Raw genomic sequence first — 26,169 nt, 5'->3', positions numbered from 1 at the left:
TATTTATGTGCTGTTAAATGTATTTATTTAATGATGTATGTGTGTATGGCTGTATATGCATATATCTGTGGGTATTTTATGTATGTATCCATGTGTCTCTTTATGTATTTAGGTTCACTATTTATTTCACTCTGAATATTGAGCATCTTTGAATAAAGATACATGTATGTGAAATGAACCTCTCTGACTCTCCTCTTGAATAACTACAATTATTCTTCTCTGTTTCATCATTTCATTCAAACTGCTGCAGCTGAAATACTGAATGAGCATTCAGACCGAACACTCTGCGTCTCATGGCTGCAACATATTAGACAGAGGTACATATTTGTCCATCTTTTTATACACATTTACCTATAATTCAGTCTGGCATGTTTGGTAACTTTGGGATTCTCACTGGTGTTAAAAATAAAAGTCCTTGATATACACCCAGCCTGTGTTGATTGCACAATAAATAAGGTGATTATCCCTCTCATAATCTTTATGTTAATGTAAATAAAATATCATCTTGTAATCTTCAGTCGTCCACCTCGCTCCTCTTCTTCACCAGGTGAGTCATGGAGTCCTCCGTGGTGTTAATTACACGATGGCAGCATGGCTGCCTCTTCTTATTACCCTCCTCGCTTTCATCAATTAATAACGAGTGGCTGGACATCTGTCGGATTATTGGAATTGGCTGAGTTTTTTTCTTTAAAATGCTGATTTTTTTGCAGTCACGCTTTAAATAGCCCGCTGACCGCAGAATAATGTGTGTGTGTGTGTGCGTGCGTGTGTGTGCGTGCGTGTGTGTGTGTATGTGTGTGTGTGACAGGGAGAGCGACGCGCTGCCAAGACGTGTGTGTGCGGTTTTGAGGAGCGCGAGTGAAAGAGAGCGTGTTTATGTGTGCGTTGGAGAGGAGCGCACGCGCGCGAGGGGGAGCCGCGCGAGGGGCATTAGTGAATGGCTGCAGCTCTTGCACACACACACACACACACACACACACACATTGTCCCGTCCACACACACACGCACACAGACACGCACACACACACCGTACCTTAGCAGCGCGCTATGAACCCGCCTCCTTCACCCCCCCCCCCCCCCCAAAAAAAAAACTCCCATCTCACTGCCATACCTCTATATGCTCGCGCCGCCCCTCCACTAAAGTCAGCACACTTCTCTCCTCCGCCAGACGCACCGAGAGACGGTGGTGTGCGAGCAAGGGGAGCCCGTGCGTATTTACGCTCATCAGAAACCGGTGGGGGGGGTGGGTGGGGGGCGCGCGGGCGGAAAGTCCTGCGGAGAGCCCCGCTGGTCTGAGTGCGAAGCCCCGGGAGCCGGCAGTGAGTGACAGAGCCGTCAGAGAGGAGGAAGGAGCGCATGAGATTGCTTGCTCATATTTTGGCTTTTTTTTTTTTAAATATTGACTGCTCATCCGCGCGCGCTGTCCCGGCTGGCGTTCACGCGCGGCCGAGGAAAGAAAGCAAACAAGTTGTCTCTAAGAAGAAAGGTCCGATTCAGCCCGAGCGGCTCCAGATTTATATTCAAATATATATTTGTTCAAGCATCCCTCTTTCTCTGCCCTCCTTCGACCCGTCCCTTCTGAGTGCGGAGCGGCAGAGGGAGGGACGGGAGAACCCGGGCGGACTGACCGTGAAGCTGCGCGCCTCCCCGGTGGATGAGCCACTGCATGCGGGGCGATGGATTAACAGCCTCCTATACGGACCCCTGCGGCTGCTTCTTTTTTTCTTTTCTTTTTTTCACCCCCTGTTCACCTCGGGATTATTTCATCTTTCACCGACCTGCCCGACAGTCCTTCTCGAGATGACCGAGGAATATGTTTTGCGGTGGGTCCTGATGCTCTGCTGCGCGCTCCTCACGGCCAACGCAAGTAACTGGCTGTAAGTTGGACTCCACACTTTCTTCTTCTTCTATTCCTTGACTATAGAAAGTGAAGCACATCTCTCTCGCCTCGTTCACCTGACCTCTTTTCCGTTCCTCCTCATCTTCACGTGTTTACTCATCTGCCTCTTGTCTTCTTTCACTCAGTTGCCGCTCAGGTTAATTGTTAACCATCACGCACACACACACGCGCTCTCTCTCTCTCCCCCCTCTCTCTCAGACTTAATAACTAAACTTACGAACACGGCTACATCCCCCCCCCCCCCCCCCCCAGCAAAGACCTTTACAAAAAATAAATGCCAACAGAAACACGTGTTCTTTTTTGGAAAGGTGCAGATGTCCATAAAGGTGCAATTCCATATTACGGATTGAAAATGACATGCATGCGTAAAAAAATAATTTGTAAACTACTATATTTAATGTCAGGTGGAAATGGGACAATAAGATGCAATGCAAGTGCCTGAAGATAAAAAGGTGTATAAAGTTGGCGTTTGGTGGGATTTTGTTTTGCTGAAATATCACGTTTTCGTTTTGCCCAGATTAATGGGATTTGTTCATGAAGTAAATATCAGAACATTTGGGAAATCATTTGAGTAAAAAAGTGTGGAAAAAAATCTGATTTCTTTTTGTGCAGCCTGTAAAAATGAATGTGCTCATTTCCTTGTAAATGAGAAAAACTAATTGAGAAACTGAAAACAAATATATCTTGGAGGAACCATTAGGGGTCCTGACTTGTGTTCTTATAAAAAAAAAACTTTATGCAAAACGTCTTTTGTTGTCTTAACTTCATATTTTGTCATCAGCAACAGTCTTCAAGACCATGACAGTATAGACGGTGGTGCTGTTAACATGAGGCCGGTGTGTGTGAGGTCATGTTCAGCTGCTTTGTGCTGAACATGAGTTCATAAAAAACTCTTGAAAGAATTGTCATTTATTTAAATGTGAATGCTTTTATATCACAACAAACTATCAGTGCCTGCACATAGATATTAAAATGATACTAAAACAATAAACAAAATGCCCTGAATATGTTTTAAAAAAGTAGTAAGACATGCAGTAGCAGCATAACAGAAATGCGAATCTCTAATCAGGTCATGATAAGCTCATGCCGGCCCGGGGTGATACATGTATTTGAAGCGGTCGGACTGCGGTGGCTCCAAACACAACCGTGTGACTCCCATGTGCCACCTCTTCCTGAGGTCGCATGTGTGTGCCTGTGTGGGATGCGGTCAGGTGGGTTCTTGCATTCCTCCGCAAGCAGTGCTCCGCACTCATTTTACATTCATTCTCCTGCGTATAGATTCACAAGCAGCGCTCATCATTCAGTGGCGTGGTTGGTTGGTTGATTGATTGGTTGGTTTGTTTGTTGGCTGGTTGGCTGGTTGGTTGGTTGGGTGGTTGGGTGGTTGGTTGGTTGGTTGATTGGCTGGTTTGTTTGTTGGCTGGTTGGCTGGCTGGTTGGTTGGTTGGTTGGTTGGGTGGTTGGTTGATTGATTGGTTGGTTTGTTTGTTGGCTGGTTGGTTGGGTGGTTGGTTGGTTGGTTGATTGGTTGGTTTGTTTGTTGGCTGGTTGGTTGATTGGTTGGTTGATTGGTTGGGTGGTTGGTTTGTTGGTTGATTGGTTGGTTGGTTGGGTGGGGATGCACATCGTTATTCTCCCCAATGTAAAATCGAGGCTCTGGTTGGGAGGAACTATTCCTGGCATTGGCGGTTATTATTATACGACACACTTTGCCACTCTATACGAGTCTTCTTATAGGGGGGGGGGTCTTAGGTTGTCACCATTTAGCTTTTCTGCTTCTTTTACGTCGCTTCATGTCTCTGTGTTAAGAGGTTGTGAGACTTGCAATACGAGCACTGCAGCTTGGCGTGTTGGCATGCGCGTGCAGCGCGCGGCAGATGGCCTAACTGGTATCCCTGACAGATTTTTCAGAATAAATCAAACTGAGAGTCTCGCCAAACAGCACCGTCGGCCTTGAACTCTGTCACAGAGTGCAGGGTAATTGTGCTGTTTGGGGCTGAAGGTGTGGTGACAGCAGCAGCGCAGGGCAGGCGTGTACAGGCAGGCCATTTGAGCTGCCAGTCTGCTCGACGGGAATCGCTCCGGGGAGGAAAACCTGTGTCGTCAGTCCGCAACGCCTCAACAGACTCCTCGAGCTTCAGCTGGTGCGCTCGGGGCCAAAAGGATGGGAGGCAACGATAGGGGGAGAGAGTGTTGCTGTTAGGTATTGCCATTACCAATAAAAACATGCTAATCAACATGTACACACTGAGAAGTTTGCAAGGACTCTTCATCGGTATATTTTTCTATGGTTATTTGTGCTATAGACTGTGAGAAGTGTACGTAGCAATTGTGGCGTCACCCATTGGTTTATGGACCGTTGTTATGAACCCTTGAGTTTGGCTATTTGGTCGTTGCCATCTTGGCTTTTTTGCAACCGATGAACTGGATCTACCATATTTGGAATGCGGACGAGTGATGTAGAGACGCCGTACCGAATACGTCTCTGGTAGTGGCAGCGACCTGTCAATCACAGTAAGCCCGCCCTAAAGCATACTCTGCATCAAGTTCTATTTGACTTTAAATGGACCATCATTTACTGAATGAACATTATACTCTATTAAAGAAGACTTGGAACTAGTGATTGAGACCATAAACTCATGTTTACCATGTATACTGAGGGAATAAATCAAGTGAGAAGCAGAGTAATTTTCTCATAGACTTCTATACAATCAGAGAGCTGCCCCCTGCTGGTCGGTAGAGAGAATGCAGGTTTAGGACACCTCTGCATCAGCGCCACTCGACAGAGGCGGAGGTTGCCTGATGCGTACGCCATGTCGTCTGTGCTGGCTGCAATGTGAACGTATCTGTGTGACTGTGAAGTGACTTAGTTAAAAATGTGAGAGAGAGAGAAAGAGAGAGAGAGAGAGAGAGTGCAGGTGATTGGTCAGTGAGTGTTAGTCAGTGATGTTTGTGACGTGTTTTCCTGTTTCGTTGTTTCCATTAACTGTTTCACAAAGTTTCTGTACTTTTTTTACAGTGCTTTTTATTGTGTCATAAAAATATTGTAATTATTAAATATCTTATTATTACATAGTTTGGTGAAGAAATGTTGTATATTCATGTTGATAGATCATATTCAGACGGCCACTGTGATATGACACTAATATGACATAAGTGCGGTCTTTCCCTAGTCTGACTTCATGACAGTAGAGTGATGTGATTTTCTGAATTCAGTAAAAGCGGCAAAGATCGATGAAACAATAACGTTACTTTATCGATATCGAAGTATTAAAAAAAGGGCAGAATTTAAAAAAATTAAAGGCAGTGTTAAATGTACCATGCTTAATCACTATAGTGGTATTTATTATTGCACTTTCAACTTTCAGAAGACAGATTATAAATGTTTGGTGAAAATTAAATCCGAGCAGCAGGCAGACAGATATCCAGATTTACACACCGAGTCGGAATCAAGCTACAAATACACAGGTTCCTACATTTCCCATAATGCATCTTTTCATTAGTTGGTTCCTGCCTGTTAAATGACCTGTCTTTTAAACTCCAAACCTCCACTTCGTAACCTTGGCTATCGGTTATAAATGACCCAAACGAAGATGATCAATATGACATGTTTTTATTTATTTTTACTCATTGTAAATACATTATACTTACTTTATTACTTTGTCAAGGTTACTTTCTCAGACTTGACAAAGCTCCTCCACAGCTCTATTGTGCAGCTGTTTTTCTAAGGTCAACCAGTTCGGTCAGGTTGTGTGATTGATGAATGCGTCTTGCTACTTTTATGGGCTAGTGTTAACTTTTCAATAAAATGGATTGCATTGTGTTTTTCAAATTACTTTTCATCAGGTATGTTTTACTAGTCATCAGGTATGTTTTACCAGTCATCAGGTATATTTTACTAGTCATCAGGTATGTTTTACCAGTCATAAGGTATGTTTTACTAGTCATCAGGTATGTTTTACTAGTCATCAGGTATGTTTTACCAGTCATCAGGTATGTTTTACTAGTCATAAGGTATGTTTTACTAGTCATAAGGTATGTTTTACCAGTCATAAGGTATGTTTGCTGAGCTATTTTTACCCCAAAATATTCACCTCCATCTATAAATTGCATTATGTTGCCTTTGGCTGTTAGCGATTGTGACAGCTATTTTCCCTATTTCATGTTTATTAATTCATTAATTTTTAAACATTATTATGAGTTGCTGCCCTGTGTGGAGACATTTGACAGGTAATTATCGTTTGAAGAGCTTAAATCTCCACTGACACGTGTTGTGTATAGAACCACTTTATTATCAAGACCTCTATCGTGACCTCTTCAGGCCTCTTCCCTTTTCCACGCGCGTAGAAGTAGGTGAAGTTGTGCCAGAACCCTCCACCCTACTCGGCTCCTAAGTTATTATTGTTTCGCACTTCAAACGTGTCTTAAAATGACCGTGATTCAGGACAGCTGTAGAGTTTCTAACACCTCTCAGCTGTTCTGACGTCACGCTCAACCACAGCCTGTTTGTTTACCTGCAGCTCTGCCTTCAGACCCTCAGCCAGGATGTGATCACTTTGCCAAATCTCCGCGGCCGCTGAGTCATGCGCAGCGTCCCGCTGCCCGAACGGAGATTTAAATGCTACTTTTCATTAGTTTGTTCGTCATCACCCTCCTCCACCTCCTCTTCCTCCTCTTGCCCTGCTCCAACTGGTTCTACTGCACCTGCACGCTGCTCCAGGGCTGCAGTGTGTGTGTGTGTGTGTGTGTGTGTGTGTGTGTGTGTGTGTGTGTGTGTGTGTGTGTGTGTGTGTGTGTGTGTGTTGAGCGTGTAAACTGGCATCTTCCCCAACAGTGGCACACACTCAGTAATTACCACACTGGCCGTGGAAGAATGGTGGCCACACAACGCACGCTCCAACTCCCACGTAGACGCACACACAGCCGAACACCATGTTGGAGAAGAAGGAAAGTTGTGTGTGTGTGTGTGTGTGTGTGCATGTTTGTGTGTGTAAGAGCATGGGGTTTAAAATCAAATAAAACAATCTAGGAATGTACTGGCTAGTGAAAAACCGAATGAATTAGCAAGAGGACTTCAGTCTCATCTTTAGAGGAAACAATTCAGTGGTTTAACCTTTTCAGTTACTAATTACAGTTCTCACTTGATTTATTACCTCAGTATTAATATTGTAAACATGAGTTTATAAACTCAATCGCTAGTTTCAAGTCTCCTTCAATACAGCATGATGTTCATTTAGTACATTAGAGTATGTTTAGAGTAAAATAGACCATAAAGCAGAGTATGCTTTCGGGCCTTGTGATTGACAGGTCGTTACCACGGCAATGTTCAGTCTGGGTGTATACATCCCAAAAATGTCTTATTCAGCGTTTCTACCGACTACTTCTGGTTGCTAAAAACTGAGATGGCGACGGCCAAAAACCCGAGCCCTGAAAAACCGTAGTCCACAAACCAATGTGTGATCTCGCAGTCACTATCTCCACTTCTTAATTACAGTATATGATAGCACTAAACATCTAGCCGCTCATGAGATAATTATATGGTAAGTATATGGTCATAAACCAAAGTATTGGACAAATCAAAACATTTTGGAAAAATGGAAGCCGACAATGCTATGGTAAAGGTCTGGTTGGATTTCAGCACAAAAGACTTGGTTAAGGTAACGGAAATATCCAGATTTTTGGTTAAAATGAGAAGGAAATTCAATTAAGCTTAGCCAAACATTGTGGTCATGGTCAAAGGAAATAGAAGTTGACTGTAGGTATCGGGAAACGAAAAACAGTCTCCTGTGTTAAAGTCAAGTCTTCAGACTTTGTTTCTCTTCTAAACTGTGATGGGACTTCCTCCTTTGCTTGGAGCAGACAAGTGTCACCACTCTGCTAGAGGGCTTTGTCACTTCGTTGTAAATAAATTTAATTTTGGGGCATTTGCTGAAAAGATTTGTTCAGGTTTTCTTTGTTCTTGGGAAGATCGTCTCTTCTCTACTGCCTATAATATAGACATGTAAAAAAATTCTTTTTGTTGACATGATTTTGGGGATGGATATGAAAAGTCCGGTGATCACCAACATTATTACAATTCAGCCAACTGTAAACGTCAATGTCTGTACCAGATTTCAGAACAATCTATCTAGTGGTGGACCGACCAAACGACGGACTGACCAACATTGGCATCCATAAAGTAAAGTTTCAAATATGAATAAAGTATAAGAAATAGTGGGTTACTGCCAGGAGCAGATGATGAACCTTTTTAGATAAGTTATCACTTATGTTGTGTATCACATCCACACTTCTACCTGTATTGTAATTCAAAACATTGTCCCTCAACCATTGTTTTCGACACTTGGGGAGGACCGGCAGAATTATCTTTTGTCCAAAGAGAAACTTTAATTGCCGGATGTTTATCCAGGGAGTTTGTGGGAACTGTTTTCAATTTCCAACGTGTCTTTTTATAATACAATTAAGTAGCAACTGTAGAAAATGCCATGTTTGATGTGCACATAAGCATCAAGGTTTTTGGGGAGTTATTTTGCTAAATGGCTCATGCAAAATGCAACCAGTGGGTGTACAAGTGTGCAATTGTGGTGCAACATCGATCACCCAGTCGGAGTACGTGGAGCCGATCAGATTTAAATCATCACCAAAGTAAAGGAAAGGCCTTCATAAGCCTACTAACTGTTGCAAAACATAACTAAAAAAGTGTGTGTACTTCCCCAAAGGAAGTGACCAGATATTATGGACCGTGTGAGACAAACTCACACCGAGCCACAAAGATACAAAACTGGAGCAGTTCGGGGAATAAAACCAAAAACAGTACTCACAAGATGACACTGACTTAAAGCCACTACGAGGAACTTTCATTGTGTGTTGATTTAGCTTGTAGTGTTTTTAGAAAACCTTCCATTTGACTGCAGCAGGGTGGTTCTGGTTCTCCCGGGCCACCCTTACCTTCACTGGGCGCTGTAATATAGCCGTGGCGTCCAGCAGCGTGGCTGTCGGTGTTGGCTCTCGCCGGGGACGAGCGGAGCAGCAACGGCGAACCTAGACTCTACTCCTGGCTGGAACCTGCATGCCATGAATCGAAAGTCTGATATCACAGGGCAATCGGACCAGATGTCAGGGATTAAGAAAGACAATATTCTTATTGATGGAATTTTTTGCTTTAAAATGTCATACAAAGGCATCAGTTTTAGATTCGGACTTCATTACCAGTTAAAAACCTGATAAAGTAACTTAAAGCAAAAGCCACCTTGGTGGTTGTGAATAATCCATCCTGTTTAGCAAAAGAAGGATTCCATCTGGTATCCGTCTGAAGACGAGACAAAACCCCGAGAGCGGCCTTGCTCGGCTTCATTTATTTGTTCAGTTAAACTGTCACGAATCGACTCGGGAGAAAGGATTAGAATGCCCGTTTATTTGCTCAGGAAAGGACATCTCCTTTAAAGCCTTCGAATGGGTTGAGTGTTTGCTTTCTAAACACTTCACTTTGGGTCGGGAACAGTGGGTTCAAGTTTGGAGGACGTGTGCTGCCGTCAACGTGAAGCAGAAGATGCGGCAGAAGAGCGACCGCCATATGGAGAAAACAAAATGTGGTTAGAAGTTTGGTTGTGATTGTCTTCTATACTAGCAGATACTCTAGTGGTAGCATCACGGACTGACACATACAATAGACTAGAATGGGCACTCGGTAGAGCGCATACCTTCACATATCACAAGATTGGGCATTGAATTATGAAAATTTTGGCATAAGTTGCAGGCCAATTGGATACAAATTGACCGCTATGGTAAAAAGAAGATGTTGACCTTTTCATGACCTTGACCTTGACCTTTGACCCGATCGATCCCAAAATCGAATCAAATGGTCCCCGGATAATAACTAATAATCCCACCAAATTTCATGCGATTCGGTTTAATACTTTTTTAGTTATGCGAGTAACACGCATACAAATAAATAAATAAATACACGGCGATCAAAACATAACCTTCCGCATTTTCAATGCGAAGGTAATAACTCACCAACAGCACCTAAACCATATCATTTCATGCACTGTGTGAGCACACGCACTGGTCCCTCCTTCTGCGTCTCAGTGTCTGTGTCTCGGTGTGTCTTTGTGTGTAAGTGTGTGAACATGAATGCACATGTCCCCGGCCACCATGGTGAGGTGCTAAAGAGATGGCCAGCTGACGGGTAACCAGAGAAAGCAGGAACCTTGGCATTGCCGTACTTACTGGCGCCTCACACTTCTTTACGTCGTAAAAAAGCCGCGGCATGTTATTTTGAGCACTCTCGTCACAAGAGTGTGTGCAAATATATCGGAACACACTCCGGAGACGCTCGCGGCGAGCAGATCCCCGCCAGGACAAACTCCGGCTGACGAGGAAACACCCGGGTCGCCGAGAGACAAGAGATGGCTGTGTGGGATCAACAGCGGTGGCCATGTTTGAAGGGGCTCATGCTCCGCGGGGGCAACAATGGCTGTGAACAGCTGATCGTATTTCTGAATGTTCCCTGCAGCTTCTCTTGGATGCATTGGCTGGGAGGTAGTCATTGTAGTTCGGCCCGCTCGCCAACACGGTCAGCTGAACCAACAGTGGCTGGGACTCTAAAGCCTTGAGCCCGATTGCATATATTGACGTCAAAACTTCCCTTTGAAGTGTTTTTGACTTTCCGAGGATATTTCCATCCGACGGGCTGTCGAGAATCAACGTCCATTAGAAATCCTTCTTTTTTTTAAGTCGCTCTTCGTAAGTCCAGAATGTGCCTGGGAATCATTGAGTTCTCCTCGGATTCAAAGCAATCCAGTGGCGCTCCCAGAGCGCAGACCTTCGCCGAGGCCATTTCCATGGGGTGAAAAAGTGAATGTGCGAGTTCGCCTTGTGATTTAATTTGAATTCATTGGGATCCTCTTTGGCCTTTGCCTTTCAAACGGTTTCTTAAAAATTGGACACAGAGTTTTGTCCATCGTCCTGCTCACAAACCGAACCGAAAACATGACCTCCTTGGCGGAGGTAACGAGAACTAGTAATAGCTAATTTGGCATATACTTTTAATCGGGCCATTTTGCCAAAATGTACTGATATAGGTTCAAACAAAATAGGGCACCCGTTTGGGGTCTCTCGCATCAAGATCCTGTCCAGGGGGGAAAACCCCTTAGTTATTACTGCAAGAGTATAAAAAACATTTTAGGATATTTTGGGTAACATTTATGGTTTGATTTTGGTCTGTATAAAAAGGTATTTTTCTCCCTTTCAGTTACTAACTCCATAAACATTTCCTCTTTATTTGACAATGTAAAGCCTGAGGAGAACATGGTATTCTGCTCCGTCGCGATGGCTAAGTATCAGATAGGTGAGAACCGTGCTGAATGTTCTAATCACACACACAGAGGGTTCTCTACACACACAAACTTGTGTACAACACAGTTTATACACGCGTGTTAACTGTGTAAATAGTTAGCAGGAATGGTGCGTGTCCCAACCTGCCCGCCGCACATGAAGAATTCCACTTTCAACAGCAAGCTTATCTCCTTATCTATCCCAAACTGAATGTGGAAATAGAAAAAACAACAACCACAAACGCCATCAATTATGCAATCGCATTTCTTCTCAGCTCGTGATTTCATTACCTTTTTTTTTATCCAACAAATGGACAGTATGGGAGAGCCAGGCGTTAGTCTGCATTAGTTTCAAGCCGTCCTCTTCACTCGCTCAGTTGGCTGCCATTTCATTTGAAGCTTAACATTCTCAACGAAACCAAATTAGATGTTATTATCCTTTCACATTTAAAAAAAGGACATAATTAACCATGAATTAACCAGACACATTTATAATTTCCGATTTTGGCCCAACCAATTGACAGGGCCGGTTCCAAGAGGCACGGGACACTGGGCCCCCTAATCTGATCGGCCACCTCAATGCTTCATCACTGAAGCTACTATATTTTGTTTTATTCATGCTTACTACTGCAACTCCTGGATGGAATGCGGTTTTGTTTACAAAAGACAAATCCAAATGACTTTCGTAAAAAAACGTTATCTTATCATCTTGCGTTGTCATCCGGTCAAAATCTCAATTTGTCCAATACGTTGTTGGATTACCAACTACCAGCAAAACTAATGACATACCAGTCACCCTCAGTTGTACTTTTATGTTTTGTAAAAAATCGGCAAATGTTAGCATCGTCAGTGTGCGCGCGTTGGCTAGTCAATGTCATCGTTTAGTTCACAGCACTGGCCGGCGTGGCTGTGGTCTCCTAAGGCTGAGTAAATATTGGGTGAAAAAAGACGAAGTGCATACATTTTGTTTTGTGATCAAATCTTGTATTGGTTTTTGAGATATGCACATGCAAAGGAAAATATGTACACATTGTACGGATACAAAGGTTCTCAGACAAAAAACATTTTTTTTTTTAAATTAAAATAAAAAATAATATATATATAAATACGGGTAGAAATGCAAAAACCTGCACACATATTGACATATATATGCACATACATGCATACACTAATACATACACACACATAAATACTATTAAGAAGGTGAGAAGGTGCGCCGCAGAATGGTCGCACTGATGAGAGCTCCGCCAAAACTATCTTCTTGTACAGTGTGTATGTCATGTTATATTATGTTCGGCTATGATAGTTGTGTGGTGCCTTGTCCTAAGAATTTCAGTGCCCAGTCTGACCCTGTGTCATTCTGTGTATCTGACAATAAAAGACTTGACTTGACTTAATTTACCCCTCTCCCACTGTTGGCGACGCCCACCCCCCTCATACATCTCCAGATATTACATAAGGGAATGTATTATATTATGTTACAATTATAATATATATTGTTGAATTTTGCTTAAAGCCGTGGACCAGGATACGATTGAGATGCATACATTTGTAATAACAAGTCATTCAACAGAAGGAGGAGAAATAAAAAAACATGTTTCAGCTCTTCGGAAAGTCGTGAGAGAAACGTTGTGAATATTTACGCCAAACAGAGAAACTCGTCCACCAACGAGTCTGCCTTTACGGACTCTACTGTCTTTACAAGCAGTCGTTGTGTTTCTACTCGTGTTATTGCGAACTAAACTCTCCAACTTGTAGATTCACGCTGGATGTCGTTGTTAAGAGGAAAGGCTTCTGTAGAGAGAAGTACGTAAAGGCTTGGCGGTGGTGACGTATGCCACATGTTGGAGCAGCTTTAGCCATGTGGTAAGCTAACTGATGAGATGACTTTACCGAAACACAACAATGGTGACCGGAACACGCCACAGGAATCTTCCTCCTGCATTTAAGTGGTTACCAAGAGCTGCACACCTCCAACATGGTGTTAGTGTTACATCACCTGGAAGACCTTCGTGGGCAGAAACAAGACGATAGAAAGCACGACAGTCACAGTCGGACAGGCTGATGCCAACGGTTGGGTGAGGCATTAAACTTAGACTCACACACTAATTGATGCCTGGCCTTAAGTGGGCCACGGCACTAACACCCGGCAAGGAGGTCGATTTCATGGCTTTTATTGCCACTTTCCCCCCTGTGTGAAAGTGTGTTGTTGTGTATACGTGTGTGTGTGTCTGTGTGTGAGTGGTTGTGGTGTTGGCAGAGCATGTTATTTTTAGGGGGAAATGAGCTCTAGTGGAGCCAGCAGCATATAAATACACCCAGACACGCGCGTGGACACACACACACACACACACACACATGCAAGCCTCGAGATGCTCAGTAACTACGTTAACTGGACTTACCAGACACATTTCACCTCCACCTCTTTCCCCTCTTATCACTTTCCTGTCTCCACGCTTTGCTTTCCATTTTTTTTTCCTTTTGTGCTACGAAATGATCCCCTTTGACCTTTTCCATTGTCTCATGCTCCCTTCCCTTCTAATCTTCCATTCCTTTCTTTGAAGCTACCGTTTCCCCTCTGCCTTGATGTAATTTGTCACCGAATACATAAGAGCAAAGGCTATTTTGAGCATTGTGATTTAAAATTAGATCTACGTCGTCCTTTATATAAAAGCCGACCCACTGTTGCTACCACCACCGCCCAAAAGCTCCTGAACCGACTGCTGCAGGTCAGCGGGGCTTTATTTTTCATTTGGAAGTTTTGTTCAAAAGGCATTTTATGAGTTTCATTCCTCAATGAGACATCCATGCTTTCGCAATGGTTAGTATTTAATTTTTTTTAAATGCTCTGATCAAAAAAATATTAATAGAGCAAATGCATGTTATTTCAATATCTCAAAGCGAAGTTTATGTCAAAAATTCCAATGTTTTTTTAACTATATGTTATAAAATCACTATTTTGTTCTTCTTTTTTTCTTTATTTTAGTATTTAAAATCAACAAAAGGCTTTCATTATGCAGGTGGCCATTCATTTCACATTAACTGGTCTGACTTCAGAGCCCAAGAATATTTTTGATACTCTTATATCAATCCATTATTTTTGGGACATTCCAACAACAAGCCTGTAGTGAGCCATAGTCTGATCAAATAAAACTATCTAGAAATGTAACCCCCCTTTCCCCCTCACCCCCTCTTCCCCCCGAAAATGAAAGTGGGTTGCATTGTTATTCTTATATCATGGACACTTACCAAGAAAAGAAAACTGAACTGACAGACATGTTACTTTTTACCGTGGGGAAACTTCTTTATTTTTCATGTGTTTGTATCAAAGTGACGAATGTGGACAGTCATTTTTTTAATCGGTCCAGTGAGAGTTGACTCGTTGCCAGAGAGAGGAGGGCCGGTGTTGTCGGAGTGGGGAAATTGTGACTCGGTGTTATCGAGAAGATCTTCGACGTCATGGCTGGATATTTGACCGAGTCGTGCGATGTGGACGAGGCCTTTGACTTAAACGTCACCTCTCATGAGATTGCGGAACAGACTCCTCCTTGAGCCTCTCCTGGTTAGACGCAGTAACAGAATGGAGCCAGTGAAACGGTGAGGGGGGAAAAGTTCTGATTTGTTTGTGTTTTCAGAAACACGCAAAAACATTGGGAGCCCGTCAGTGGTGAAAAACTAGCGATTTTTAGCTCATTGGCGCGTGGGCAGTTTCCCCTCTCTGCAGCGTTGCTCCTCAATACTGGACAAATGTGTTTGTCATTGTCCACTTAAACACAACAACATGGGGACAACAGGGTACAGGAGGAAAGATACCCTTTCAGATCTCTAAAGGATAGCTCAAATGCGTAAACATGATGGATTCAGAACACAGGTCAGAGGTCCGAGGTCAGAGGTCAGCTTCAGCTTTGCTCAGATTCAGTGTCTTCTTAAGCCATTGGCCTCGGGACGACAGGCCAACATAGTGCTGAAGTGTGTCATAATGAGAACGCTTTCATTTCTGTGCTGCTCTGCCTGATCTTTATTTCTCCCTTTGGAAATAACCGAGGTCTGGTGGCAGCTTTTATTGGACGTGCAGATCGATGCTCACCGCGGACACATATTGAAGCATTTTATCTATATTTTCTCTGACAGTACTCAATTGTTTCACATGCTGATTTCTATAAATGTAGATCGTTAATGTTTATGTCCAGACTCCAGATTTAAACTCATACATATCTGTCATTCCAGAACATTCCATCACAAACTAGTCTAACGAGGAAAATGGGGTCTATTTTTTTCTTCTTCTTGCAATCTGTTTTTGGGCTACATGACCCTGATTAGACAATCAACAGAGGTGTTTTTCCTCAGGGACCATCTGGTTCATCAGCCACAACAGGTTCAGTGGCTGGAGGTAAACTGAGAGGACAGTGCCCTCTTCAGCTCACTATGTGTTTTACATCCTGTAGGTGTCCACTGCGGAGGGGGGTCGGGGGAGGGTTAGCTCAGGTCACACTCATCTTCATCACGAGCACTTTGAACCTGCGCAGCCTGGCCGGCTCTCTGCCCGCCGCACGCCGAATGAAAAGGGGTTTCATTCTGTCGCACTTCACTTCATTGCCACAAAACTAACGCACTAAATATAAAGCCCGCGCCGCGTCAAAGTCGAGGAACCGTAACCCTGACACGGCGCCGCTCGCGGGCCTGTACCCAGCGCCTGGGTGGAGGAGAGCTCTCTTAGGCCCTTTTCTTGCAGCTCTCCTCCTTGCGTTTCCCACCCATGCTATATTTACCTGTCACTGTGTGCCTCCGCTGTGTGCTCAGCGCTGGAAAGGCAAACACCAGGGTATTTTCATATAAATACACAGAGGACGGGATGGATGCATAGAGTGCGCTACAGTAGTTTGCTGAAGCGCATTACTGTCATGCAGATGTGTCCAGTCTCCACCTGTCACCCCCCCCCCCCCCCCCTTAATATAGTTTTCTCTTCATGCTGAACACTAAAGCTTAATATGTCAACAGTTTACCAAATCAAATTGTGAAATACGCTGTTCACAAGTTGCCAGAACCCAGAGGGATATTTACAATTTTAAAAAATCGTACCAAAGAGTAAAAAACTAATAAGTATCAAAATAATACTCATGTTTTAAATGTAAAACCAGCGTATATGCAGTTTGACATTTTGGGGAAATACGCTTCTTGGTTTCCAGCTGAGAGTTAGATGAGGAGACCTGAACCTCTGAAGCCAATAGACAAAATAGCCTGGCCAACTTGTTGTTTCACTCGTCTGTGTATTGATCGAGCAATTAATAATCATTAATAGATTGAGTCTTTTTGCTTTGGACAAAGCCAAGTCAGATGTTTCTCCCTGTTTCCAATCTTCATGCGAAGCTAAACTATTTACCATACAGACATTACGGATTATTGCTTTAAAAAAAAGACATTTTAATCAATCTTCTCTTCTTACGCTGCAAAAAAGCAATATATGTATTTTCCGAAAGAACTTAAGTGCTTTAACCACTGGAGGGGAAAAAAAGGTTTGGCACCTGGACCCGTGGTTCCCCTTTAGTAACAGAGACAGGTCCACTTACCAGCTCCCTGAGCTCTCAGTCACATCTCAAGGTTTTCATTCAGAGTGAAGCTCTGATAGATAGGAAGTGGACCTTCATGCTTTCTTTCTTTCTTTTATTTCATCGGACATAACAATCGAATAAAGATCTTTTCAAAGCAAGAACTAATTTTCCTTTAGAATTATTTTAAATAAATAAAAAAACACATAGATTAGTAAAGTAATATAAAACTAAATAATCATGAAAGAAAGAAACAACAACAACAAAGAACTCCCAAGAAAATAAATAAGACTTAGCCTTAAGGAGACAATTTCTATGATCTCCAAATATGTCTGTCAAGTCAGCATCCATCACCGAATGAGGCAGCACAATGGCGACCCATCGATGAAGTGCGCCGCACACCTACAGTCTATACCAGCGACTGGGCGTCTGTGGCGACGCCCAGAAAAGTGCACACACACAAATGGGACTATGCACACAATTCCCAAAAACCTAAAGCTCATGACCAACAGAAACACTCCAGACTGCCAAACTCCAACTACACAAATCCCATTGTCCTCCCTCCAGTAGAAATCCAAATCATCCAAGACTGGAGTGCCACCCTTACTATATGCAAGATTTAGGATTATGTTCATAAAGTGTTTTTGACTTCAATAACGGCAACGTTTCCATGACAGTAATTCATATCTACGATGCATGAAAGTGCTTCGGATGGGAGTTTTGTTTGGTATTCACTATTTTCGAACGTTAGCCTTTATTTCCTGCCTCCAGATAACAACCCGCTTCACAAACGGCTCCTCTGTTGAGAATGATCTCTTATGTTCAGTCCGAGCCTCCCATGGGGGCCGTGTGGGGGGTGGGGGAGAGGGGGGGAGGGATGCTCTGGGTGGGAGGTATGGAGCGTTCCACCTGGACCGCGGTGCGTCGGCGTGTTTGTGTTGCATGACGCGTCGCAGCCTTCACAACACCAACCGGCTCCACTGGGCTTTAGGCCCCCTGGGATTTGAGCACGCAAACCACCAAGAGGGGGGGGGGGGGGCAATGAGGATGAGATGGGGGGTATGATGGCGCGCGGTTTGGACTCCTCCGTCTCCTTGTTGAGGCGTTTGGTTAACCTCGTCTCTGGGAAGCGAAGGGCACGCACGTGCAGAGGGAGCAGATAAAAGGGAGACGGGGATGAAACGCTCACACACACACACACAATGGCCCAAGGCCTCTGCTGAACTTTTCCCAGGCGTCTACACACACACACACACACACACACACAGACATAGACGTATCCAGAAAATAACCGGCATAGCAGCTTATCCGATGTTTATGAAACGTTTCCAAGGTGAACGTCGGGCCAGTGGGGTTGCCGTCCAGCTGTTTGTGTCTCGTGGGACGCTGCGCCGCCCCGACGGTTGTCGCCTCGTGTTGTTTTCACCGCGGTCGTTCTCATCGCCGTCGGATCGGTCTCCCGGCTGGATGCCTCCACCCCAACGTAGCGCTGTGGCCAAGGCTACGCTAAACAACAAAGAGGGATCAAACGGCACACATGGCTTTGATGACCCCCCCCCCCCACCTCACGACTGCAATAGAGCCAATCAGAGCTGGGCAGAGCCGAGTTGGACTCCATCCACACCGGGAAAGGGGGGGTCGGGACCTGTATATTTTGGGAAAAGATATAACCACGCAAAGGGATCGTGGATAGAGATGGGCTTTAGAGTTCCCCCAAGATTTTAGATTTACAGCAACTCAATTAGTATATTTTTAAAGTGTTATATTTATGAGTGAAATACACTAATCTAGGATGATTTGGGGAGTTTTTCCTGATCCGATGTGAGGTCCCGGGACAGGGATGTCGTATGTGTACAGATTGTTAAGCCCTTTGAGGTAAATTTGTCATTTGTGATATTGGGCTATGTAAAATAAACTGAATTGAATTGATTCTATCCTTCCTGCCACAATTGTCTTTGTTCTGGTTTCGTGGTTGCAGCCATGACTCCGTAACATGAGGTCTTCATATCAGTTATTGGCCACTTGGAGGCAGCGGAAGCAAGTTGTGAACACAACATTGACATATTATCCCCCTTTTAAGGTTTTTGATACGGCGGACTTCAGTACTTAGGACACATTGTAGAGCTCCTCTTGTCGACTGTGACGGCCTCTTCATTGATAGAGCCTCATGCCGGTCTATTAGGGTTGATTGCTCTTTGATTCGGGTCTAATTATACGACAATGTCTCTTTAAATGGTGAATGTGAGCTCTGGCAACGTGAACATATCCCTACTCCTCCTATTTTGTCTCTTGGATAGAAGCCTTTGTCTTCGTATCCTGACGCAGGCGCGTGGTCAACGTCGGGAAACGGTCGCAGTTAAGTTTATGCAATACAACTGTTTGGTGTAAGTTAAAAAAACACAAGGTTTGGTTACGTGACGTCACGTGACTCAGTGTCTTGTAACCTTATTGTCGTCAGTAAATATAACAAGTATAGTATAGTAATATACATTTTGGTATTACACGGGGCACAAAAGCATCAAGGCGCAGGGCGCTGCTGCCCAAGTGCCGTTGTTTGAAGCCCTGGGAGCGACATCTGGCTGGCTCAGGTCTCTCTTTTTACCTTCGCATTGAAAATGCGGAAGGTTATGTTTTGATCGCCGTGTATTTATTTATTTATTTGTATGCGTGTTACTCGCATAACTAAAAAAGTATTAAACCGAATCGCATGAAATTTGGTGGGATGATTGGTTATTATCCGGGGACCATTTGATTCGATTTTGGGATCGATCGGGTCAAAGGTCAAGGTCATGAAAAAGTCAACATCTTCTTGTTACCATAGCACGGTCCATTTTTATCCAATTGGCATGCAACTAATGCCAAAATGTTCATAATTCAATGCCCAATCTTGTGATATGCGAAGGTATGCGCTCTACCGAGTGCCCATTCTAGTTTGAAAATGAATTGATGCACCGGTTCGGGTCGGGTTTCCACAGGTCCATCTTGGATCAGTAATATGTTGGACCTGTAAAGACCTCTACCTGTAGTTTAACTCTGAAGCCAAAGATGCAGCCTTGCTCATAGCTTTTCAAAAATATTGTCAGGCCTGGTTTCCTGAGTCAACCTCACGAGAGAGTGAGGTCACCTGTGAGAGCGGATGTGGCGGAGTGGCCGGAGAGCGGGGTTATCGCAGCGATGAGTGCTAAATACTGACAGTGTCTGAAGGGGAAGAGAAGAGGAAGGCCATCAAAGAGACGGAGAGAGAGAGAGAGAGAGATGTTATCTGAGCTGTTGAGAGGAGGAGACGAGAGGGTGGATGGAGAGGAGGAGCTGTTTGACCTCTGGAAGGATGATGCACTAATTATACGACCACATTTACAAACAGTACTGAAGATGATGCACTGAGGCAACACGTGCACATTACCAACCAAACTCAGGAAGGTGTAAAGGAGCAACAAGCTGATCCATGTGTAATAAAATCAATAATTTGGATTTCACTAGAACTCTTTGATACCATTCAGCTGGTGTGCAACATTGGTGGTGCCACTTTGTATATATAATTCCCAAATATTATTATTATTATTATTATATATATATATATGTATATATTTATATATATATACATATATATATCCCAGAAATATATAGATATACATATATATATATATATATTATATATGTATTTCCCAACATTTTTGAACTATTCCTTTCAGGGAGTTTAAAGAAAAAACATGCTGGTGTTACTAGGCAAAGTCCAAAGTATATTTTATTATTTTATATATAGAAAATATATAAAACATAAACTGCATTAAATCCAAGCGGCACATTTACATTTGATTGTCCATAGCTGACATCCTATATGAAATATACCACCACTGCTGACTCTTTAAGGACAACAACAACAACACCTGTAGCTCATGAAAACTATTATTATAATAGTAAAAAACTATTAAATGTTTCAGTATTTGCAGGCTCCTCCATACGGTGGACAGAGTCTGAATATCAAAAATATCCCTTAATAAAGGCAAATTCAAACCAAATTAATTCCGTTCAGGCGGACATGTTTTCCCTTCAGGGTTCTCGAAAGCTTGTTTCATGAGTCCCGGGTTATGAGTTCCCAAGAACACACATACCTCGGCAAAGCCCCGCTAGCCCGTCTCAATCAAGCCGTGGCACACATCCAGATTGCAGAGAATTCGTCTGTCGGATCATTGACAGCGCTATAATAATGCACAACAAGGAAATCTATACCAACAGTCTGTCTACTTATTCTAATGCTGAAGTGATGAATATAAAGTAAACAGAAAACGTCTAACTAGTTTCCACTTTTTACAGTGTAGTTAAACTTTCCTTCAAAACTCCTTGACTGTGACTCTGACTTTCCATTGTTTGAGGAAAGTACACATTTTAGACTCAATAAACGTTTACATGAGTCGTGTGTAGACGGTACATAATCAGGGAGACTCACCGCCAGCTTACGAGGAAGCCTATTTCTGTAAGGTGCAGCTGGGACTGAAGATATGAGACTGAAGTGAGGTGAGGTGAATGTGTGAGGGTCAGGGCATCCAGACTGATGCCATTTTCTCACACATCTTAGATTGTGTGTGTGTGTCTGTATGTGTGTGGGTGTGTGTGTGTGTGTGTGCCGTATATCTCCCGGACCTGTCTGGCCTGGAGGTGGTGTGTATGATAAGCCACTTTCCCTCCTCTCAGTGTCCTCACAACCAGACATTTATCCAAAACATTCCCACAACGTCATGGGAACCAAACGCCCTTCTGTACGCGAGCTGTGCTTCTTCTGAACGGCGTGCCTAAAAATCTCCGTCTCGCCCGTATCTCACCTCACGGCGCGTTAAACACAGACATCCAGATGCTGTACTTTCAGCCTCTTACTAACGAGGTCCTGATGGTTGTGTTTCAGGTACCTGGCCAAGCTGTCGTCAGTGGGAAGCATCCGGGACGAGGAGACGTGCGAGAGGTTACGAGGCCTCATCCAGAGACAGGTACAGACCTCCACCTGTGTGCACCTGGTTTACTGTAAAGTGTAGACAGCAGTGTTTTCTCGTCTTTTTTTCTTTTCTTTGCTTTGTGTACTGTTCCTTTAAAAAATATATATATATATTTATTTAGTTTTGAAAGAAAATTACAATACAGGACTTTAAGGATACAATACAAAGGGAAAGGAGAAATAAAAGAGTAAAAAACAATAAAGAAATAATAAGAAATAATTCGAAAAACCACAACAAATATCACTTTCACACATCACCAGTCTGACAGAAGCACATCTTGGTTGTATCATCAAATCAAGTCAGCATCGGTACCAGTGTTTTTAATCGGGCACGGCAAAGTCCAGCCAGGAGGGGTCCACCATGTCTAAGATGGAGAACTTTCAAAATCCCCTTGTAATTTCCCGCTTGCGGGATCAATAAAGTATACATCTATCTATCTATCTATCCGTAGAAGGGGTATCTTTAGAAATCAAAAATGTAAGAATAGTCTTTCGTGCAATGTACAATAGTATTCCAATCTGTTTCGCGTTGTTGTTGCTCCTTGCACGCCTCACTTTAGCTGCCAGAACACATTGAGGAGGTGAAAGCTCCAGGTAGCAGTGTTTTCTTTCAGCATGTGGTATCTACTTTCTATATCTGCTTTTAATTTGACAAATTTATTCCAGGAAAAATAGATTAGATGAGATATTCCTTTATTAGTCCCACAGTGGGGAAATTGCAGGATCACAGCAGCGGGTGCACATAAGAGCATTAATAAAAGATAAAGATAAAACACAAAACACAATAACAACACTAAATACTAATACTAAAATACCAAATATACAGAGGAAAGAAAATACATACACAAGGCAGTGACCAAAGAAAGTGAAGTATTTTGTTGGTATGTATTTTATTGCTGTCTCCGCTCCAGGTCCAGATCTGTAAGCGCAATGTGGAGGTGATGGACGCGGTGCGTCGTGGAGCCCAGCTGGCTATCGACGAGTGTCAGTTCCAGTTCCGCAGCCGCCGATGGAACTGCTCCACTCTGGAGACCATGCCCGTGTTTGGCAAAATCGTCACCCAGAGTAAGATGATGCACCGCGCGGCCATCTTGACGCAAAAAGAGATCAGCCTCTATCCCAACGTGTCGCATGAGACGGACGTTTTATCCCACGGGGAAGTTATCCACTACCGTTCAAAAGTTTGGGGTCATCCAGACAATTTCGTGTCTTCCATGAAAACTCACTTTTATTTATCAAATGAATTGAAAATTGAATAGAACATATAGTCAAGACATTGACAAGGTTAGAAATAATGATTAATATTTGAAGTATTAATTTTGTTCTTCAAACTTCAAGCTCAAAGGAAGGCCAGTTGTATAGCTTATATCACCAGCATAACTGTTTTCAGCTGTGCTAGCATAATTGCACAAGGGTTTTCTAATCAGATATTAGTCTTCTAAGGCGATTAGCAAACACAATGTACCATTAGAACACTGGAGTGATAGTTGATGGAAATGGGCCTCTCTGCACCTATGGAGATATTTCATTAGAAACCAGACACTTCCACCTAGAATAGTCATTTACCACATTAACAATGTAGAGAGTGTATTTTTGATTAATGTTATCTTTATTGAAAAAACAGTGATTTTCTTTGAAAAATAAAGACATTTCTAAGTGACCCCAAACTTTTGAACGGTAGTGTAGGTTTGGGTGAAGATGACATCACTTCAGTTAACTACGTAGCTTATGTTCAGCGGCGTGATGTAAGTTAAGAAAGTTGCGCAACGTGGCGTACTTAAACTGCCGAAAACAGATTTCACCGTGAACACAAACAGTGCTCTCCCTTATGCGCTTGATCCATCCATCCATCGTCTCCAACCACCACCCCCTTGGCCTTGTCGCTCGTTATACTATGCCATCGTGGGCGGGCCAGAGGAAGTCCCTTTGAGTGACAGATATTGCTTTACATTGGGGTTACTTGACAGCCATGTGCATCGGTATCAGACGTCAAGGGCCATGAAAATTTTTTGGTATTTGACGATATTTAACGCCCTGGGAACCGAGCTGGCCTCACAGCTGATTGACACTGAAACAACTTCATCAGTCGACTGTCCAACCTGCAGGCGTTTATAAAATGTGGATTATTCCATTCCGTTCTAACACATTCTGACATTTTAGAGCTGGTTTCCATTTGTATTGGCTTAACCAGCTCCTGTAAGTCAATGTCGGTGCTCCCCTCCCTGAGACTTTAACACAGTCTTCATCTGTAGAACTTTTCTTGCCATTACAAATGAGAAGCTCTTTTCGGTTACAGAATGAAACAATACGACTGTGTGTGCCTGTGTTTGTGTGTGTGTTAGGCACCCGTGAGGCAGCCTTTGTGTACGCCATCTCAGCAGCCAGTGTGGCGTTTGCGGTCACGAGGGCCTGCAGCAGTGGAGAGCTGGAAAAATGTGGCTGCGACCACAATGTGCATGGAGTCAGTCCAGAGGGTAGGTCTCTCTTTTCCCTTTCACACACACACACACACACACACACACACACACACACACACACAAACCCAAAGGAAACAGAAGGACCAACTGATCCAGTACATTTGAATGCAATGCAATTTGAAGGTTAATAATGCCAGATTTAAAATATTCATTTTGTTTAAAAAAAAAGGCCAGACAGATGTCATTAGTAGCATTTTAATAATGCCATCTTATCTCCATGTGCTCATAGGTTTCCAGTGGTCGGGCTGCAGTGATAACATCGCCTATGGCGTGGCCTTTTCCCAGTCCTTTGTGGACGTGAGGGAGAGGAGTAAAGGCCAGTCCTCCAGTCGAGCTCTCATGAACTTGCACAACAACGAGGCTGGCAGGAAGGTAACTTATATGCACTTTACATATATACACTTCTTTTAGTACAACGCACCTGAAGAGTCAAGGCTTCTTTTTTTCTGTACTGCTTTGGCAGTTGCTTCACAACATTTGTTCGACACAACTTGTTATGTCTTAAGTCATCCAAGAGAAGTCCAGGTACAGCCTTTATTCATTTAAGACAAGTCACAGCCAAGTTTAAAGTCATTCAAATAATTCCAGCTCAAGTCATTTAAGTCATTTAACCCTCCTGTTACCTTTAGGGTCAATTTGACCCCATTCAATGTTTAATGTCGGTGTTCTTTGGGTTTTTATATATTTAAAGGGCTATTTAGGTAGTCAACAAACAAACAGAAAGTACCTCACACTTAAACTTGGGAAACAATATTAATTCTAATAATTTTCTGGAGGTTTTAATTGCTGGGGTCAAATTGACCCCGAGGGTAAAATATGTGAGTAAATGTGAAGTTAACAGGAGGGTTAAGACATGTCAATTTCAAAATAGCTTATAAAATATGTACGTTTCACTCAAAGCAGTCACAATCAAATACCAATCCTTAGTTGTTGTGACTCAAGTCCTCAGGGAGCAGTAGAAGATGTGATTATGCATTGTCATCATATTATTTCAAGGTCTTTCTGTTCACTAAAACCTTCTTTGGCATCTCCGCAGGCCATCTTGTCCCACATGCGTGTGGAGTGCAAATGTCACGGCGTGTCAGGGTCCTGTGAGGTCAAGACCTGCTGGAAAGCCATGCCGCCCTTCCGCAAAGTGGGCAACATCATCAAGGAGAAGTTCGACGGCGCCACTGAGGTGGAGCAGCGCAAGGTGGGCACCACCAAAGTCCTGATGCCTCGGAACTCCCAGTTCAAACCTCACACGGACGAAGATCTGGTCTACCTGGAACCCAGTCCGGATTTCTGCGACTATGACCCGCGCACTCCGGGTATGCTGGGCACCGTGGGCCGCCAGTGCAACCGAACGTCGAAGGCCATCGACGGCTGCGAGCTGATGTGCTGCGGCCGCGGCTTCCAGACGCAGGAAGTGGAGGTGGTGGACAGGTGCAGCTGTAAGTTCCACTGGTGCTGTTATGTCAAATGCAAACAGTGTCGCAAAATGGTGGAGATGCACACTTGCCGGTGATGGGAGTGGCGGGGGGACACAGAGGGCACTGCTGATGAACAAAACAAACGCCCCCACACTCGATTACGAAACGCCAAAGGGAGCAAGGAGGACTTCCTGCTTGAAACCACCCCACCCCCCGACTACTGGTCAACGGAAACAGACTGAATGGCTCAGAAGTCAATTGTCATCTTATTCATGCTACGACACCTTCATGGACTTCAGTAGATATTATGCATGAGGATTTCCTACAAAACCACAGAGGCAGGTTGTTTCTTCTCAAGTCGAGAGCGTCTTTCCCTTTCTGCCTCCTCCCCTCACTCTGATGTTTGCTTTGTCATTGATGCTTCTTATTTTTGTAATGTTTAACTTATTTGTGTTGAGACTGATGAGGGGTGGACCTAGAAGGAGGGGACAGACCAATGGAGATAATAAGGGACA

At 43.5% G+C, this 26,169-nt stretch overlaps 1 protein-coding gene across 1 annotated transcript; it reads left to right on the top strand.

The window, feature by feature from the left end:
* Positions 1-1,329: 1,329 nt before the first annotated feature.
* wnt4 (wingless-type MMTV integration site family, member 4) lies at positions 1,330-26,169 on the top strand. Its single transcript, XM_056438267.1, has 6 exons — positions 1,330-1,877; positions 21,679-21,760; positions 22,677-22,830; positions 24,108-24,239; positions 24,472-24,614; positions 25,279-26,169. The coding sequence occupies exons 1-6, from the start codon at positions 1,357-1,359 to the stop codon at positions 25,747-25,749; spliced, it is 1,503 nt and encodes a 500-aa protein (XP_056294242.1). The 5' UTR covers positions 1,330-1,356; the 3' UTR covers positions 25,750-26,169.

Source organism: Pseudoliparis swirei, chromosome 18 (genome assembly GCF_029220125.1).
Source record: "Pseudoliparis swirei isolate HS2019 ecotype Mariana Trench chromosome 18, NWPU_hadal_v1, whole genome shotgun sequence".
In the NCBI taxonomy this organism is placed as follows: domain Eukaryota; kingdom Metazoa; phylum Chordata; class Actinopteri; order Perciformes; family Liparidae; genus Pseudoliparis; species Pseudoliparis swirei.
The sequence above is the reverse complement of the archived record's forward strand: the minus strand, read 5'-3'. Positions and strand labels throughout refer to the sequence as shown.